The 17456-nt window shown below is 64.0% G+C and overlaps 7 protein-coding genes across 7 annotated transcripts; 4 read left to right on the top strand and 3 right to left on the bottom strand.

Annotated features, from left to right (window-relative positions):
* Positions 1-127: 127 nt before the first annotated feature.
* Positions 128-2339, bottom strand: HTS1 (histidine--tRNA ligase; the record flags this gene model as incomplete). Its single annotated transcript, XM_076651388.1, has 9 exons — positions 128-349; positions 415-888; positions 950-1077; positions 1137-1230; positions 1315-1413; positions 1475-1582; positions 1648-1779; positions 1841-2056; positions 2133-2339. The coding sequence occupies 9 exons, from the start codon at positions 2337-2339 to the stop codon at positions 128-130; spliced, it is 1680 nt and encodes a 559-aa protein (XP_076503054.1).
* Positions 2340-3453: 1114 nt separating this feature from the next.
* Positions 3454-4333, top strand: JCM10292_002507 (uncharacterized protein; the record flags this gene model as incomplete). Its single annotated transcript, XM_076651387.1, has 5 exons — positions 3454-3577; positions 3637-3707; positions 3765-3847; positions 3909-4002; positions 4073-4333. 5 exons carry the CDS (start codon positions 3454-3456, stop codon positions 4331-4333), a joined length of 633 nt encoding a protein of 210 aa, XP_076503053.1.
* Positions 4334-5080: 747 nt separating this feature from the next.
* ATG15 (triglyceride lipase ATG15) lies at positions 5081-6858 on the top strand (the record flags this gene model as incomplete). Its single annotated transcript, XM_076651386.1, has 4 exons — positions 5081-5653; positions 5717-5863; positions 5944-6090; positions 6151-6858. The coding sequence occupies 4 exons, from the start codon at positions 5081-5083 to the stop codon at positions 6856-6858; spliced, it is 1575 nt and encodes a 524-aa protein (XP_076503052.1).
* A 296-nt stretch (positions 6859-7154) lies between these two features.
* Positions 7155-10135, top strand: AFG2 (AAA family ATPase AFG2; the record flags this gene model as incomplete). Its single annotated transcript, XM_076651385.1, has 9 exons — positions 7155-7427; positions 7495-7570; positions 7634-7819; positions 7876-8259; positions 8319-9406; positions 9464-9619; positions 9675-9821; positions 9877-9963; positions 10022-10135. The coding sequence occupies 9 exons, from the start codon at positions 7155-7157 to the stop codon at positions 10133-10135; spliced, it is 2511 nt and encodes an 836-aa protein (XP_076503051.1).
* Positions 10136-10227: 92 nt separating this feature from the next.
* JCM10292_002504 (DHHC family palmitoyltransferase) lies at positions 10228-11877 on the bottom strand (the record flags this gene model as incomplete). Its single annotated transcript, XM_076651384.1, has 8 exons — positions 10228-10396; positions 10454-10571; positions 10629-10677; positions 10737-10829; positions 10883-11027; positions 11090-11235; positions 11561-11662; positions 11716-11877. The coding sequence occupies 8 exons, from the start codon at positions 11875-11877 to the stop codon at positions 10228-10230; spliced, it is 984 nt and encodes a 327-aa protein (XP_076503050.1).
* Positions 11878-12333: 456 nt separating this feature from the next.
* On the top strand, positions 12334-15625 carry JCM10292_002503 (uncharacterized protein; the record flags this gene model as incomplete). The annotated part of the gene is made up of 3 exons (XM_076651383.1): positions 12334-12400; positions 12457-13036; positions 13102-15625. 3 exons carry the CDS (start codon positions 12334-12336, stop codon positions 15623-15625), a joined length of 3171 nt encoding a protein of 1056 aa, XP_076503049.1.
* Positions 15626-15891: 266 nt separating this feature from the next.
* Positions 15892-17157, bottom strand: JCM10292_002502 (uncharacterized protein; the record flags this gene model as incomplete). The annotated part of the gene is made up of 2 exons (XM_076651382.1): positions 15892-16412; positions 16470-17157. 2 exons carry the CDS (start codon positions 17155-17157, stop codon positions 15892-15894), a joined length of 1209 nt encoding a protein of 402 aa, XP_076503048.1.
* Between the last annotated feature and the right edge of the window lie 299 nt (positions 17158-17456).

Genomic DNA, 17456 nt, shown 5'->3' with positions numbered 1-17456 from the left:
TTTGCATCGCTTTGCATCTGTTATTCCATCCATCGCATACACGATTCTCGGCTCGCTCGGACTGTATGGTGCTAAATTGCCGATTACTCGTCTACCACATGCTCGACTTGCCCGGCACCGTCTCCCCTCACTTGCGACCGAGCTTCTCAAGCAGCCAAGGCACGAGCTCCTCGCGCTTCATCTCGACGTCGTTACCGGCGCCCTGCTCCTTGCCGACCTGGGGCTTGACGCGGATCGTGCCCTTGGCGAGCTCGCCCGGCGAGACCTGCACGGCGTACGGGATGCGCTCCTTGTCGATTACCTCGAACTGCTTCGGCAGCTTGGGCTTGGCCTTGTACATGAACTCGGCCTGCGTGCGGAACGGGTCAGCGAGCCGAGCGGGAAGGGGCGAGACAATTCAATGGGAGAGCGCACCTTGATGCCCGCCGACCACAGCTCCTTGGCCACCTTCATCCGCTCCTCGAGGAGCCCGTTGCCGAGGCTCATGACGTAGACCTCGGTCGCCTTTGCCCGGCCGGCCTGGTCACCCTGCTCCTGCGCCTTCTTGAGGAGGAGCGAGAAGAGGCGCTCGACACCGAACGAGATGCCGACGCAGGGGATCTTGCCCGCGGCGCCCTTCTCGCCCGAGAACATGCCGACGAGCTCGTCGTACCGTCCGCCGGCCGCGACAGACCCGACGCCGACGGTCGACTCGTCGAGCTCGGCGTCCTCGTCGGCGTTGAGCGCCGGCTTCTTGCCCTTGACGTCGGCCTTCTTCTGCGCCGGCGTCGGGACCGCTTCGGGGCTCGGCGCGACGGGAGCGGGAGGGGCAGACGCCTCAGTCACGGCCTCGTAGATGACGCCCGTGTAGTAGTCGAGACCGCGCGCGAGCGAGAGGTCGAACGAGATCTGCGAGAGGGTGGTTCTGTCAAAACAGAGCACCGAAGCGCGTTCATGAGGCAGCACGCACGCGGTTGACGCAGCCGTAGATGTCGAGGTACTTGTACAGGAGCGCCATGTCGTCAAGACCCTCGACCGCCGACTTGTTTGCCGTCAGTCGTGCGTCCTGCTTGAGCTGGTCAACGAGCTCGGGGCCGCCTAGCAGGTAAGGCAAAGTCAGCTGCCGAGATGGGACTGATGAAGAGCAGGAGACGTACCCTTGAGCTTGACGTACTCGCCAATGCGGTCGGCAACCTCGCCGTCGAGCCCCTTCTCCTCCGTCATCTCCTTGCGCACGTCCGCCCAGGGGAGCTGCACGTAGCGGGTACCATGCAGACGAGAGCAGAGAGGGTCAGCGCTATGCTTCTCGGCAAGAGTCCCGCGAGTGATGCGCACCTTGTCAAGCTTGTCGACCGCCGACGAGATCGTGCGAATCTTGTCTTCGGGGACGCCGCAGACGGCAAAGAGACCATCGAGGATCTTGCGGTGGTTGAGCTGGGCGCAAGCAGGGTGTCAGTGCCCGTCGAAGTGCAGGGGGAGAAGGGTGGAGGCGCACCTTGATGGTGAAGTCGCCAATCTCGAGCGCCTCGAGGATCTCGCAAGTCAGCGACAAGCACTCGGCATCGGGAAGCATGGGGTCGTAGACGCCAGCGATGTCAAAGTCCTGTCGCGCGGGCTCATCAGCCTCTTGCCGGTCTGGATCAACAGCGGATGACTGCCGCAACGCACACACTGGTAGAACTCGCGCATGCGGCCCTTGCTCATGGCGGGCTGGTCGCGGCGGTAGACCTTGGCGATGTGGTAGCGCTTGATGTTCGGGTACTGCGAGCCGTTCATGGCGAGGAAGCGGGCGAAGGGGACCTGTACGAGCGGATCGCGTCAATGCTGTGAGTCGCGGGGTGGCGGAACGAACTGGACGCACGGTAAGATCGTAGCGGAGCGAGCAGAGCTCGCCGCCCTGGTCCTGGAGGTCGTAAATGAGCTTGCTGTCCTCGCCGTACTTGCCCGAGAGGATCTCCTTGAGCTCGAAGACGGGCGTGTCGATCGTCACTGCGCCGTGGAGCTCAAAGATGTCGGTGATCTTGCGGAAGATGCGCTGACGGAGGTACATGTCGGACGGGTGCCAGTCCTTGGTGCCCTGCGCGCCGCTCCCGAGTGGTCAGCCGGGCTGCATTACAGACAGAAGGACTTTCTGCAGCACTCCAGCGGCGCACCTTTGCCGTCTTGAGGGTGAACTTGGCTGCCTTCTTGCCCTTGGCGTCCGAGGGTGCGCCCGTGATCTTTGCGAGAGCATCCTTCAGCTCCTTGAGCGAGAGGACCTCCTTCTGGATGTCCTCTGGCGCGGCCTTGTCGGCCTTGAGCTTGCGGACGACGTTGCCCTGCTCGACGATGCGGGCGTTGAGTTCGGCGGCGGTGGCCATGGTGCGGGCGAGCAAGCGGGTACGGGCGAGTGCGAAGGGTCGGAGAGTAAGCTGCGTTGCTCTCTGCAGCATGCACTCGGGCTGGAACGAGCAGCGGGCGGGCTGGAGTCAACTCGGTCCTCGACGAAGATGGGCGTCTCTTCGTCCGCGACCATGTCGGCGATGTCGGCTAGACTGTCTGTGCGCGTGCGAGATGGGCTTCTATGCTGCTGACGAAGCTGCTCATGCCACTTCTTGCTCTGCTGTGCCCTTGCTCTGCCGCCTCATCCTGCTCTGACGACTGGCGAAATCATGGAGCGGCTCAAACGCTTGCGCCTCCGAAGCTGCGCATTCAGGTCACCGAGTGCAGTTTGCCACGCTGGCTGGCCCGTCTGTCCCTGTGCAGCGCGGTCAACGTCGCCTTCAACCCCGGTCGCGTTGTCCGCCCCGTTTCCAGCTGTCGTCGGTCGTCTCTGACATTTCGCGCCTGTCGAGACTCGTGCCAGGCATGCGGAAGGCCCTACACCTGTGGCCGAGTGCAAGTCAGGGTCCGGACGGCAGGGAAACAGCCGAGGCACGATTGTTTGAGCTGACTGCTGAAGTGGTTTGCGCGCCTACACCGCCCAAACACTCACTCTGCAAGTGGCTTCGTACAATGAACTGCTATCTGCGGCGCCCGTCAGTGCTCTCCAGGCCGCAAACCCGTCGCTGCGCTGCAGCTGCTAAATGACGAGCAACTGACGAGACTGTCCGGTCCTCGTTGCAGCTTGGTTGCAGCGCATCGATCGCACACACGAGTCCGGCCCACTCCGTCGCCGCAGCATTGAGCGCTGGGCGCAGTATCTACATAGCTCGCAAGTCGCTCAGCCTCGAAAATCCGGAAACCCCGTCCGTCACGCTTCTTCTGCCGAGCACGCTCGTCGCGACGCGTCGAAGTGACGAAACCGAACCAAGGTCAACGACGAGCACACTGCTCTTTCTCCGCTTGCTTCTCTGTCCTGGACTGCTCTTTGAGTGCACGCGAGCTCGGCCTGCATCCCTCACGGGCGGACTGCCACGAAAAGCGCATCGCCCTCCGCCTCACACTTGCTTCCACTCAAGGGCTCGTCTACCGTCCATCCGACAGTCTCCCTCGATGCCTCGTCTCCTGGTCGCATTAGCGACGTTGTGCGCGTGCGGCGCCGTCGCAGCAGCCTTCAAGACTTGCTCGCCTACTTTCGACCCGGCCGACGTGCTCAACCTCTTCTACGCGAACAAAGGTGCGCTGACGGACGTTCTGTTCCCCGCTGTGGCCGAGCTGACACCTGATGTTGAGCAGGTGACTTTGCATGGGAGTACCTGCCGGATTCGCAGTACCCGCTCACACCACAGGGAGGAAGCCTCGAGATGGTGCGCCGCCTTCTTGCGTCCCTTTGGCCTTCGCATTGCTGACTTGCGGCTCGTCAGAGCGAGACGAATACACCGGAGAATGGCGCGTTCTGGATCATGGCATCCGCGGCGGAAGACGGCACCACGATCGCCAACTTAAGGTGCGTTTCCCTTTCGCCGACCGCACAACCCTGCATATGGCTAATTAACCTTACCTGCCAGTCTCGCGAGTCAAGAGCCCGGCATGCAGTGCGTCAGGAGCGTCGGGAGGAACCGTCCGGCAACGACGGGACCTTGCGACCTGACCAAGTCGCAGGTACGTCGGCCGTTCTCACCAGTCTTCCGAGCGGGAAGTACGGCTGACACGCGTCCGCTCGAATGAGCAGTTCACCATGGCGTGCGGCCTGTGCCCTCCAAGCACCACCCCTGAACCCTCCTCTCCCGCCGCGTCTGAACCGTCCTCTCCCTCGTCCACGCGACCCACAGGGACGCGCCTCGCCCGCATGTGCACCTTCGAGTCGATCGCGTCGCCGGGGCAGTGCCTCACGTCGGTCCCGCAGAAGGACGCAGGGCTGCCGCGGCTCGAGTTGCGGCCGTGCAGGAGCGTGCGGAGCCCGGGGCAGACGTGGGACGTGCGGCTTGCTTAGACGAGACGAGCGACGAATTCGTGTGTACAAAGGCAGTCTCTGTTGCAGTGCAGCAGTCGTCGGTACAGACATAGGCGGGAGAGGCAGTCGGAGAATCTGCAGAGCACGAGGGAGGGTCAGCATCGCTGTTCCGTGCCCCTCAGAGTCTGGTGCTGCTGCTGCTACTCAATGGAAGAGCGTGTGTGCGATCAGGTAGCGGAGTTTTCTAGGCTCCTAAAAGCGTGTGCATCGTTATGTGGCTCGAGAGCCTCAGTGCCCAGTGCTGATACTTCGATCTTGTCGCATTGCGAGGCGCGAGTTGCGGGACATGCGCGCTCGGAAGTACGAGAGAATGAGAACGCACCAGTGACGCTGCAACAGCTGCTGGGGCTGCGCGAGGGACGGGCGAGGTCGGCAAGAAAGGTTTCCGCGCGGTAGCAAGGGGTCGGGGAAGCAGTGCAGCCGCAGCATGTCGCTAAACAGAGGTCCTTGGCAGTACGGAGAGCTAGTCAGGGTCTCCCCACGCGCTCTTAGCGAGAGCGAGTGAGGTCGACGAGGTCAAGGGACGCGAGCAGGCGAAGCACCCAATGCATGAACCGTGAGAAAATCTGTGCACAGGACGGCTAGGTCCCTGATACTATCGTAAGCACCTGCAAGAAGCTGCGTGGCTCTCGGATGCCTTGCCGTCGACTCGTCTGCCGAGCGATCGCCTCGACGCCGGCTGGTGTCCGCCACCCTCGCTTCTCTCGCAACGGAGGGACGCTCGCCATGCTGCTCGTTCCGCCAATAGCCCTCGCAGCAGTACTGCCCCTCTGCGCCGCGCTTCAGATACCCTTCCACGCCCGCCCCGGCACTCCCCCCACTTCGACGCCGTCATCTCGGGATGCGGCCCCGTCCGCGCAGGAGCACACGCTGAGCCTGCGGCACGCCGTGCACTTCTCGACGACCCACCGCCACCTCCCGCCGTCCAAGCGCGACTACTCGACCTTCGAACTCGCCGCCCTCGACGCCCAGCCTGACGTTGGCCTGTACTCGTCGACGCAGTCGATCCGCACCAAGCGTGTCCGCGCACGCCGGCCCAACTCGCAAGAGGCGTTCCAGGCTGCGCGCAGGGCATCGTACTGGACGCCGCTGCGCGCCATGCAGGAGGGGCGCCTCCCGACCCGCCAGGAGGTCGAGGACACGCTCCTCGGTCAGACGCTCGAGTGGGAAGATGTCGAGATCGACGCGCCAGACGTCAAGGACGTCGCCACGCTCGCAGCGTTTGGCAAGATGACGAGCAACGCCTACACGCTGCCGGACTCGAGCGGATGGTACGACATCGGCGGCGGGTGGAACGTTGTGCGTGCTGCCCTGCTCTGCGTCGGGTTCTCTCATGCTTACATTGACCTTCTCCACTTGTAGAGCGATTCGTTCGGCTGGCAGGAGGATGGCATGCGCGGACATGTTTTCGCCGACGAGCAGAACAAGACTGTCGTAATCGCCATCAAGGGGACGAGCGCGCTCATTGTCGGCGGTGGTGGCGGTACCGCGCACAATGACAAGACGAATGTGAGTCTCGCTTGCGGCCCTACAAGCTGCTTTGAGCCCTTCTCCTGCTCTGACCACAAATGACCTTCTCCCCTACACAGGACAACCTGTTCTTCTCGTGCTGCTGCGCCCGCGTCGACTGGTCCTGGTCCACAGTCTGCGATTGCTTCGACAGCTCGTACACGTGCCGAGAAGATTGCGTCGAGCACGCCGTCATGACCAAGAGTGCCTACTACCCGGTCGCAACGGTGCGCTTTGCCGCCACTCGCTTTAATCGCGCCACGCGCTTATGTTTTCACACCCCGCAGGATCTTTACAATAACGTCAGTGCGCTGTATCCGCACGCTCAGATCTGGTTGGCGGGACACTCGCTCGGCGGTGCGATCGCCGCCATGCTCTCGCGCACCTACGGCGTCCCGTCCATCTCGTTCGAATCGCCTGGCGACCTGCTCCCCGCGCGGCGGCTCCACCTCCCTCTCCCGCCCGCCAACCACTCGCGGAATGCGACGCACCCGTCCGGGGGCGACAAGTCGCCCGCGCGCAGCCTCGACGACGAGCTGACGACGCACGTGTTCCACACGGCCGACCCGATCGCCAACGGCCAGTGCCGCGGGACCATCTCGACGTGCGGGATTGCCGGGTTCGCGCTCGAGAGCAAGTGCCACACGGGCAAGTCGATCAAGTATGACACGGTCGGCCGCCTCGGGTGGAGCACCGACATCCGCACGCACCCAATCCACGTCGTCATTGAGAAGCTGCTCATTGACGACTGGGGCGTCAAGCCGGACGAGGTGGCCGCGCAGCGCGCCGGGGGCGACGAGGCGTCGAGCTGGTTCGGGTGGTGGCCTGGTCGGGGGAGCAAGAAGCCCTCGGAGGATGACGGCGGGAAGGGCGCGGGTGAGGGCGGCGACAAGGACGAAGAGGAGGATGATGGGCAGAACGGGGGCAAGGGCGTGCCCGAGCCGCACTTCGAGGACGAGACCTGCTCGGATTGCTCGAAGTGGACGTTCATCTGAGGGGCTTCTTCTTTTCCGCGTTCATGCGTGTTTCGCTCCCATTGTTGTCTCTACTTGTTCACTACTCCGCCGTGTCTAGATCGTTCCTCGTCACCTTGTCGTCGTCCTCGTCGTCCGCCCTGTCGCGCATTGTAAATCATCCATCTCGCCTCCTACTTTGCTTCTCTCGTCAACGGCAAGCATCTGACGCCCTGTGCAGCAGGACGGAGTAGCGGAAGGACCTCGAACGCGCTGAACGAGAGTGTCTCCTCATCAGCTCGAACCTTTGGCTTTCGACCGTCCGCTCACCTGCAGCCATGGCGGCTTCTGCAGCCCCTGCGAGCAGTGCAGCAGCGCCAGAAACGGCACTACAGAAGCTTGCCCGCCGCCCCTTCACCGTCTCGCTTCTCCCGCCGCCTGCAGCTCCGGGCTCCGCTCCCTTGCATTCGCGGCACCTCAAGCGCATCCACCTCGCGCCAGAGATCCTCAAAGCGGTCAAGATCTGCGCTGGAGATGCACTCGTCATGCGCAAGATGCCGAGCGCGGCGGATGGGCTTGCGGACGGGTTGCAGCGGCTGGACTTGAGCCAGGTGCGTCCTCGTTCGAGTGCTATTCGAGAGGCGACAGCGTACTGACTGCCAGGTACGCCTGCCACAGGCCTCAGGGGCCGGGCCGCAGCGCGCACGCTTCGCCGTCGGTATCGCATGGCCCAACTTCACCATGTCCGGCTCTGGTCAGTCGCGGCGTTTGGTTCCTTCAACGGGTCTCCCCAAAGCTGACTCGCTTGCACCGGCAGCTGTCTGCGTTTCTCCTCTGCTTTTGGCCAACGCCGGGCTGAGCGTGGGCGACACGGTCTCAGTGTCGACTATCGGGACTTCGGGCGTCGAGGTGCTCGAGGCGGACAAGCTCACCCTGATCCATGACGGCAAGGGCAAGGCGAGCAAGGACAGCTTCTTTGAGGCTTACGTCAAGGAGGTCCTCGGTAAACTTCCTCGAACCATTCCATCCTAACGGCCGGCTGACCCCTTCTACCCGAAGTCGACATCAGGTTTGTCGCGCTCAATCACTTTGTCGAGGTCACCTACAACGGCGTCGTCCGGCGCCTGGTCGTCGCATCCGCCAAGGGTCAGGTCGTCTCGCCTGAAGCGACCGCTGCGGCGGGCTCGCCCGCTGCGCGCGAGCAGACCTTCGCCGTCTCTCGCACGACAGTCCTCTCCTTCAAGGCGCCGGGCTCGGTCGCAGCGACGCCAAAATCCCGCTCGCCCGCCACGACCGCGAAAGGCGGTTCGACAGGCGTTCCTTTTGGGCCGGGCGGCGAGCTGCCGGGGTACGAGCAGATCGGAGGATTGGAGAACCAGATCGAGCAGATTCGTGAGATGGTCGAGTGGCCATTGACGCGTCCAGAGCTGTACACTCACTTCGGTACGTTCGATGAGTGGCTGTCGCAGACTTGCCCCGAGGCTGACTTTCCAACCGCGCAGGCCTGCGACCTCCGCGCGGCATCCTCCTGTACGGCCCGCCCGGCACGGGCAAGACGCTTCTTGCCTTCTCTATCGCTCGCTCCACTCGTTCGACGCTCCTCACTATCAACGGCCCGTCCCTCTCGTCCGCCTACCACGGCGAAACCGAAGCGCGACTGCGCGAAGTGTTCGCCGAAGCGAAGCAGAAGAGCCCTGCCATCATCGTCATTGACGAGGTCGACGCGCTGGCGCCGAATCGCGAGGAGGGTGGCGAGGTCGAGCGAAGGGTCGTCGCGACGTTGCTCACCCTCATGGACGGACTCGAAGACAAAGGGGAGCCGAAGAAGGGCGAGGACGGCGACGAAGACGACGACGACGCCGAACCGGCTGGGCCTGAGGAGCAGCCACGCGTCGTGGTCATTGCGGCTACGAACCGACCGAACGCCATCGACCCGGCGCTGCGGCGTCCAGGTCGCTTCGACAAGGAGATCGAGATTGGCGTGCCCGACGTCGCCGCTCGTCTTTCGATCCTTCAGGTCCTTCTCCGGCAGACACCCCACAGCATTCCGGACGAAACGCTGCAGGCTGTCGCGGCGCGCACGCACGGCTTCGTCGGCGCCGACCTTTCCTCCCTCGTGCACTCCGCCGGCCTCTCCGCCATCAAGCGGTCATACTCGCTCCTCTCATCAACCTCCGCACCCTCTCTCGCCTCGATGAAGCTCCTCCCTGCCGACCTCGAATCCGCCCTCCTCTCGACGCGTCCGTCCGCCATGCGCGAAGTCTTCCTCGAGACGCCCAAGGTCTACTTCCGCGACATCGGCGGCCAAGAGCACGTCAAGGCCAAGCTCAAGGAGTCGGTCGAGTGGCCGCTTCTGCACCCCGATGCTTTCAAGCGCCTGGGTGTCTCGCCGCCTCGCGGTGTTCTGCTGTACGGCCCGCCCGGATGCAGCAAGACGCTCATAGCCAAGGCGCTCGCGACCGAGGGAGGGCTCAACTTCATCGCCGTCAAGGGGCCGGAGGTGTTCAACAAGTATGTCGGCGAGTCGGAGCGCGCCATCCGCGAGGTGTTCCGCAAAGCAAGGGCGGCGGCACCGTCGATCGTCTTCCTCGTGCGTGTTTGTCCTACCAGCTTTCGCGTGACCAAAACTGATCTCCTTTCCGTGCAGGACGAGGTCGATGCGCTTGCACCGGCGCGCGGATCGGACGAGAGCAGCGGTCCGACGGGCGATCGCGTCCTCATGAGCCTGCTGACAGAGATGGACGGCATCGAGGAGCTCAACGGCGTGATTGTGCTCGCGGCGACGAACCGCCCCGATGTCATTGTGCGTCCGCCTCGCTTCTGATCGCGCGCACCACCTGACGAAGTCGTGTTCTCAGGACCCGGCACTCATGCGCCCCGGCCGGCTCGACCGCATCCTTTACGTCTCGCCACCCGACCTCGAGGCGCGCAAGCAGATCTTCCGCCTTAACTTTGCCAAGATGGCCGTGCACGACGAGGTTGACGTAGAAGAGCTGGCGCAGCTGGTGTGCTTGGCTTCTTCAAACCCTCTGAGGCTTTCGCTGACACTGTGCTCTGCAGACGGAAGGGTGCTCTGGCGCCGAGTGTGCCTCGATCTGTCAGGACGCTGCTCTCGCAGCCATGAACGAGGACATGAACACGCCCAGCGTGCGTCTTCACTCTTTGGATCCGACTGGTCGAGCAAGCTGACGGCTTTTGCGCACAGGTCGGTCGCAAGCACTTTGTCGAGGCGGCACGGACGGTGCGCAGGCGCATCACGCCGGAGGTCATTGCCGAGTACGAGGACTGGCGGGATCGCAGCGGTGTGCGCAGCGCATAGAGACGCCCCCTCGCAGCAATAGACTGATCATGAGATTCTGCGATTGCGAGAGAAAAGTGATACAACGAGGACGCTAGAGAGGAAGGTGCGTATCAGTCCACGGCGACTTGCTCGACCTCCTCGTCCGAGTCGGGCTCCTCCTCATCCGTCAGTTCATCCTCGTGACTCATGGCGTAGTCGTGCCAGTCTTCTCGCTTGCGCCAGGTCCAGCCGTCGCTTACAGGCGGGATAGCGAGAGGGAGGAAGACGGTCAACCAATGGCTGTCGAAGTGAGAAGCGTCAGTTCCATCGCGTACCAAAAGAAGGACAGGGACGGACTATCGGCCCTCGCTCGCAGCACCAATGTTGAAGAACTCGCGGAAGTTCTCGCGCCAGCCGAGGTCGTAAGGGTTGAGGAAGGTACGGCCGCGCGAGAGAGCGACTTTGCGATACCAGTCTGAAGTTGGAAGGCCAGTCAGGTCGTGCGTCTCAGCAAGGCACGGGAGTCACGCACCGTTGTCGCTCGATTCGACATTCGTCTGATTCCGCATGATGAGGTGGAGCTGCGAGCGTCGCACGGTCAGGGTTGGTGGCAGATTAGCGCGGACCAATTTGGACGGACCTGGCTCAGACACATGACCAGCACGGCAAAGCCCATGATGGTGGTCAAAACCTCGCTGAGCAGCATCACAATTCGTGGCGTGAGGTGATCCCACTGTCGCAAAGTGTCAGCCTTTGCCTACGAGCAAGGGTCGCAGAATCACGCACGCTATTCCGAACAAAACTCAGCCCGCGCAAAGTCGGCCTGAGGCCCCAGTACGCGGCGAAGAGACTGGCGACCGAGAAGTAGCAGAGGAAGAGGGTAAAGTAGCGCTCATTGTGCAAGCCGACGCAGCCCTTGATCCACGGACAGCTGCAAACAAGCAAGTCAGCCTCAAATTGTCCGTGCCATAGGTGTGCACGGTAGTGACGCACTGATGATCGAACTTGAGAATGCAGGTAGCGCACACGGAGCAGTGGTGCGTCCGCTCTGGCTTCGGGGGTCGACCTCCCGAGGTTGTGGGCTCGCACTTTTTGCAGACACGCGCATAGCGGTCTGCGCGGGTGGATGACTGCTCCTTCTGCGTCGGCGGATCTGGACGAGCCCGCCGATCGGATTCTGTTGCGCCTCGCTCAGCCTGTCGAAGCTGCTGCTCCCTTTCTTGCGCCGCCTGTATCGTCTGCACAGCGCGCTGACGCAAGGACCTGGTGCGTGTCGGCGCTTGTGGCGAAGAATTCAGTCGTGTTGTCAGCCATAAGAGGGTCGGGCCGAGGATAGGCAAGGGTTGAGACGGAGAGAGGGGACGCGGAGGGTCGAGCGGCGAGCCTGCGTGAGTCGCTATCGCCATATAGTACTGCGGGCGGCATCGTCAGTGGATGTTTCCGGCTCCAGAGAGAAGGACGCACGTGGAAGACCATCATCACAACGAGGTAGCCGCACCAGGCCGTCCCCACCGCCCATTTCCACCAGGGCGTGTCGGGCGCGAGGAACACTTCCGGGTAGACCGCCTACTCGAGAGGGGTGTCAGTACCTCCAAGAGTCGGACTTGGTCGCAGCGCACCTCGAAAAAGGCAAAGGCGCAGAGCGAGATGAGCGAGATGGCAGCAGCGACGAAGACGGGCTGGAGGACGCGCGTGGTGCGGTCGACGTGGCGGCCGACGAAGCGCTCGAAGCTCCTGAAGGCGCGATTGACCCTCCGCGACGCCCCGGCGAGGCAGCCCATCGCTCGTCGCTGTTCAAGCCCCGACCTGCACCGCCTCTTCCGCGTCTTCCGCCCGCCGACGTGTCCCTCTGTCTCGATTGCAGCCGGGAAGCCATGCAGTCGGCTTCTGTAGATCGCCGAGGCCGCCCAGAACACGTGCAGCGCCACTCTCGCGCGCTCGTGCACGCCCTTCCTCCCGCGAGGGAGATGGCCGGTAACGCGATCGAAGTCGTGTTCGCGCGCCTCCTGTGCCCCATCTGCACCGCTGCACGGGATGGCTGAGTGTGCTTCTCGACCGGGAAACGCATTAGGGCCCGGAACGTCGACAGCGGGATCTCCTGTGCTCTTCGCCAGCCTGCCGCTCATCCTGCAGCATGCCCCTCTCGTTCTCACCGCTCACTGCGCCTGCGAGCCTAGTGCTCCTGTGCTTCGAAGCTGCCCAGCTGTGTCCTGCAACTAGCTCGAAGCTCGAACGAGATGGACAAGCGCCCGTCTTCGCACTCTCGGGTCGACAAGAGGGCTAATGACGGTTTCTGGACGCCGGGTACGTCTCCTGCCTGTCGTCAAGTCCTTCCTCCGGCTGACACACTTGACCGGCAGGCATGGGCGAAGCGAGTTTTAACGAGGCTGCCGCGACGGCTGTCGACAGTCCCGATCCGACTCCCGTCTACAATCCGAAAGCGCAGGCGCTTCCGGACTCTCCACCAATGGTCACTCTCACCCTGACCGCCGTCATCAAAGTTATCTCGCCGACGAATGCTGGCGACCCCGGGGACGACGCCCCCGCTCCCTCGCTAGCATCGTCTGCAGATGGAGCGCAGACCGAGCTGATCTTCGGCCCGTCGACCGCCCCAGTCAAGGTGGTGCAGCCGGCGCCCTCCACTCTTGCGACCTCAGAGCCCTCGCCGCAGCCCGTCGACCGCCCCTCTGCCGCAGGCGCTAACATGTTCGGCGGCGCAAGCTCCTCCGGCCTCGTGCGCTTCCTCGGCGCGGCGACCTCGGCGACTCCCGTCTACATTGCCGCAGCGTCTACCTCGACGTCCCCATCGCCTATCGTCTTACCGTCAAGCTCGAGCGCGGGCTCGGAGCGCATTTTTACGCTCCCGACGGAGAGCGCGATCCGAGCAGTCGTTACTTCGACAACGCCTGCAGGGCAGCAGACTTCGTCCACGGCTATCTCGTGCGTTACTTCTTTGTTGAGAGTGTTCCCATCGGTCTCTGACTTCCACGAGAACAAACATGCAGGCCAACAGCCTCCGACAACTCGCCGCTTCCCAGCGCCTCGATTTTTTCCAGCGCCGCCGCACCCGCAGCTTCGATGAGCAACTCGGTCGACGGATCAGCAGGCGAGACGCCGGCAGACAGCATGTCGACGCCATCTTCAGGGTCTTCGCCTTCGTCTAGCGCCGAAGATGCTGCGAACCGCAGTCTCACGTCGTCTTCTGCACGCACTGCAACTCCCTCGGGCACTGCTCGTGCCGGTCTGTCCACTTCGAACCAGTCATCAAGCACTGCGCCTCGTTCGCCCGATGCGACTGGCCGCTCCTCCTCGCCTTTCGACCGGATCGGAGACAGTCCTGCCAACATCGCCTTGACGACCATCATCGCGCTCATCGTCTTTGCCATCCTTGTCGCCGTGTTCGCCTTCTTCCTTCGCCGCTGCCATCGTCGCCGAAAGCGCGCGCGTGTTGGGCAGACGCTCGGCAGCGAATCGGGCAGTCCCGAGCTCGAGCGGGGCGCGCGCTGGTCGCCTGTCACGCCTGCAGCAGCTTGGACGCCCCTCACCACCGATGCGGGAGGGGAAGGCGGACAGGTGGGTGATGGCGTGCGCGAGATGCGCGAGCTGTGGCGGCAAAGCCTAGGCCACCTCGCGCCGCAAGCCGGGCTCGTCGTGCCCGGCTCATCGCGGATCGCTGCGAGCGAGCGGCCGCCGTCGAGCGATTGGACGAGTTTCGTGGGCGGGCACCCGTCAACGGAGGGCGGTCACGAGGGGCGTCGCGACAGCGCTGCGACTGTCAATACTGGGATACTCGACTGGGGCGAGCGACGACACGGCAGCATTGGCGGTCTGGCACCGCCGCCTCGCCGTCCTCATCCGCTTCGCACCGTCTTCCGCCCCTCTTACAGCTCGCCGTCCGCCTACTCGGAGTCCACTGGCAACGCTCTTTCGCCGAACTCGAACGTCCACTCGCCGCGGCAACCGGGTCTCGGATCGCCCTTCCGCTTTGGCGCAGTGCCTGCACTCACTCGCACCTCGGCGTCGACGACCTCGCCTCTCTCGCCAACGGGTCCGTCTCACCCTGGTCTCCGCAGCAAGCTGTCATGGAAGGACTCGCTCGACCGCGTCATGGGTTCCGCCGCCGATATCATCGGCGCAACCTTCCTCTCGCGCGACTCGTCCCCGGCTTCGTCCAGGCGCGGCTCGTATGTGCGCTCGGTCGGCGCACTGCGCCGTGCCTTCGGTGTGACGGGCGATGACGAGGAGAAAGGCGAGAAGCGCGGCCAGCGAACGCACGACGACGACGACGAGAAAGCCGACTACTTCACCGAATACGCCGGCCCGCGTGTTCCGCTTGGGGGCCATTTCGCCTCGCGCCCGACGTTTGAGCCTGAGCGCCCCGTCTCGCCAATGAGTCCGCCGCTCGCGGGCGGATACGCGCCGGCGCTGGGCGCCCTGGGACTGGTTGCTCCGATTCGACCAGCGCACTATCGCGCTTCGTCGAGCGTCTCTTACTACCCAACTACGACACAGCCGCCCGTCTTCGCCACGCCTCATCGAAGCACGCCGTCCGTTGCGCCTTCTGCCAACCGCAGCTCCTGCTCATCTGCGTCCACGAGCTCAACTTCCCGTGCTATCGCGGGTCTGGCCGACGTGGCGACTGCTGTCCTCGTCGCTCAGCATGGCAATACAGCGCGTGCACGGCGCGATGCCCTCTCGCCTGTCCTTGACTCGGGCGTACCGCCGTCTCCTGTCCTCCCGCCCTCAACACCGGAGCCCCTCGTGCGACCAGCTCTCGCAGGCTTGCAAAACAGCCCAGCCCCGTTCTCTCGCCTAGAGCGAGTCGAGGGCTCGAGCAGTCCTCCGTCGCCTGAACTGGCTCAGCGCGATGCCCCGTCGTTGATCTCGCACGATCCGTTTGCCGATCCGGCACCTTCCCTCCCGCCGCTCGCCCAGATTCGCCGCCGGTCGGCCTCTCTCGGCTCTCTCGCTTCGGCCGCCTCCGATTCGTCCTCCACCTCGTCGTCGTCTGAACCCGACGCCTCCCCATCCCGCCGTCAGCAGCAACTCGCGCGCCACTCGGCGTTCGCGCAGCTCTACCTGCAACGCCGCATGGAAGGCCGTCGGGCTTCGACGCCCAACCTCGTCCGCTCGCGCTTCTCAACGGGCGACCGGCGCTCATCACTCGCTTTGTCCATTGGCGGCGCATTCGACGCGACGCCTCGTCCGGCGAGTGTTGCATGCGACAACCTCGGTCGCTCTCTCGACAGCGCCGTGCTCGGGCAACAAGACGCTCTCTCCGACGACGACGCTGAGGTGTCGAGCCTCGAGCTCTCGTCCTCCGAGGATGGCGGAGTCGCGCGCTCCGACGTGCGCACGCTCGAGACGGACGACGAGCGGCACGCGCGCCGCGCGAGGACGTCGCTCGAGCGCGAGCGTGCTGCAGTGCTCATGTACGAGCGGAGACGGCGGTCGCTGGGCGGGGAGAGCTTGTTGAGCGCGGGTAGGAGGGGTTCACTCGCGGGGTCTGTGGCGGCTTCTGTGGCTTGAAGAGGCTGGTCCTCGTTCTTTCTTTCTGTAGTCTCAGGTGATCTGTATCGTCAGTGTCGTGTTGCTCGCCTCTGGCCGATTCGATAACAAGAGAGAGTAGGGAGAGGCTAAATTGCCTGGACAGCCACGATGGAGACGGCTTCTTTCGCGAGAGGGGTATCTGCGAGATGACTGAAGAACCAACGGCGATAGGAACGGATGTATGCGGGAAAGAGAAACTGGACAGCTTTAGAGACGGAGATAGAAGCCTTTGGCGGAGGGGTTGCTTAAGCGAGCGAAGCGCAGGTGTCGAGCTGGGCGGACACGCCGGTCCAGTGGTGGAAGGCGCCGAGGGCCGCATTGCCGCCGAAGTAGCCGCAAACCTCAGACGCGCCGCTCGGGAGGGCCGTGAATGAGTGAAGGACGAGCTGGTATGTCTCGTCCCACGAGAGCGCGGCGGCGTCGACGGACGAGTTGGGCGCCCAGTAGGTCGTGTGGACGAGCGAGATGTCGCGCTTCGAGGACGAGGACGAGGCCGTCTGCCAGTCGAGCGTGAGGCTGCCGATGAGACCAGTGGAGAGGTACGTCGCCGAGCCGCCAACGAGGGTTGCGACCTGGCCACCGAGGTTGATCGAACGCGCCGAGATGCCGACGTTGGCTTGGGCTCCGACGTTGATACCGAGAAGGCCGAGGAGGAGAGCCGAGAGGTCGACCGTGAGGCCGCCAGCAACGTTGAGACCGGTCAGAGCCGCGTTGAGCGTGCCGTTCACGAGAGCGTTGACGGTGCCGCCGAGGGCGTTGGCAGTGCCTGAAATTGTGGATTGTCAACAGAGCTAGCGTGCGCAAAGAAAGAACAAAGACGCACCCTGGAGAGCAACAGCGAGCTGCTCAGGCGAGAGGGCTGCGCCGGCCTGAGCTCCAACCTGCGCATTGATGAGACCAAGAACATCGGCGTCGCCACCAGCCTGCGCGCCCACAGCGACCCTGTCTCCGTTGACCTGAGCGCCGACGTTGGCCGCGGCGCCGACCTGCGAGCCGGCGACATCGGCGTTGGCACCGCCCGTGACGCCCGCAGCGACACCGTTGCCGTCGACTGCGACGCCGGCAGCGGCGTCGCCCGAGGCGGTGGCGATGCCCGGAATGTTGGCGTCCACTGCGGCGGCGCCGCCGGCGTGCACGCCCGACCCGTCGACTGCCGCTGCGCCTGAAGCGCCGACGCCGGCGGTCGTGCCCGCGACGTTGACGCCCGTCGTGAGCTGGCCGTCGGCGTTGACGCCGTCGCGGCGGGCGAGGCGCGAGACCGCCACTTGCACCTCGACGTGCGTCGTGAGCCAGTCGGCGACGTCCTTTGCAAGCGTCTCGGCGATCTCCAGGCCGACGTCGACGAGTGCGAGGCCGTTGTCGACGATCGAGGTCGTGTCGACGCAGACGTACGCCGACGACGAGGACCAGAGCTCGGTGGTGCCCGCGACGCAGGTGTCGCGGGCGACGAGAGGCGCAGCGAGGGCCGAGGCGGAGAGGAGAGAGGCGGCTGCGAGAGACTTGACGAGCATCGTCAGAGGGTGCTTGAGCGCCGGAGTGAAGGAGTGGAGGACAAGAAGGAGAGGAGCAGCGCTCACGCAGGCAGGTCGACGGACTCGCCGCGACCTGTCGAGTCCCCAACCAGATCAGCCGCGACCCCTGCAGCTGTTCAAATCATAGTGCAGGTCAGATTAATCGGAACCTGCGAGGGCTTGTCCAGGGTTGCGGCCTGCAGGTTTGCGCGCGAGAGAGTTGTTCGCATGCGCATGAAGAGCGACGAAGGGAAGTCGACGCCTGAAACTAGCGCGCAGCTTGCTCCTGCTGAATGATC

Source organism: Rhodotorula paludigena (genome assembly GCF_050403205.1).
Source record: "Rhodotorula paludigena JCM10292 DNA, Rt_paludigena_JCM10292v1_ctg50, whole genome shotgun sequence".
NCBI classification, from domain to species: Eukaryota; Fungi; Basidiomycota; class Microbotryomycetes; order Sporidiobolales; family Sporidiobolaceae; genus Rhodotorula; species Rhodotorula paludigena.
Note: the sequence above shows the minus strand (reverse complement) of the source record. Positions and strands in the feature narration are given on the sequence as shown.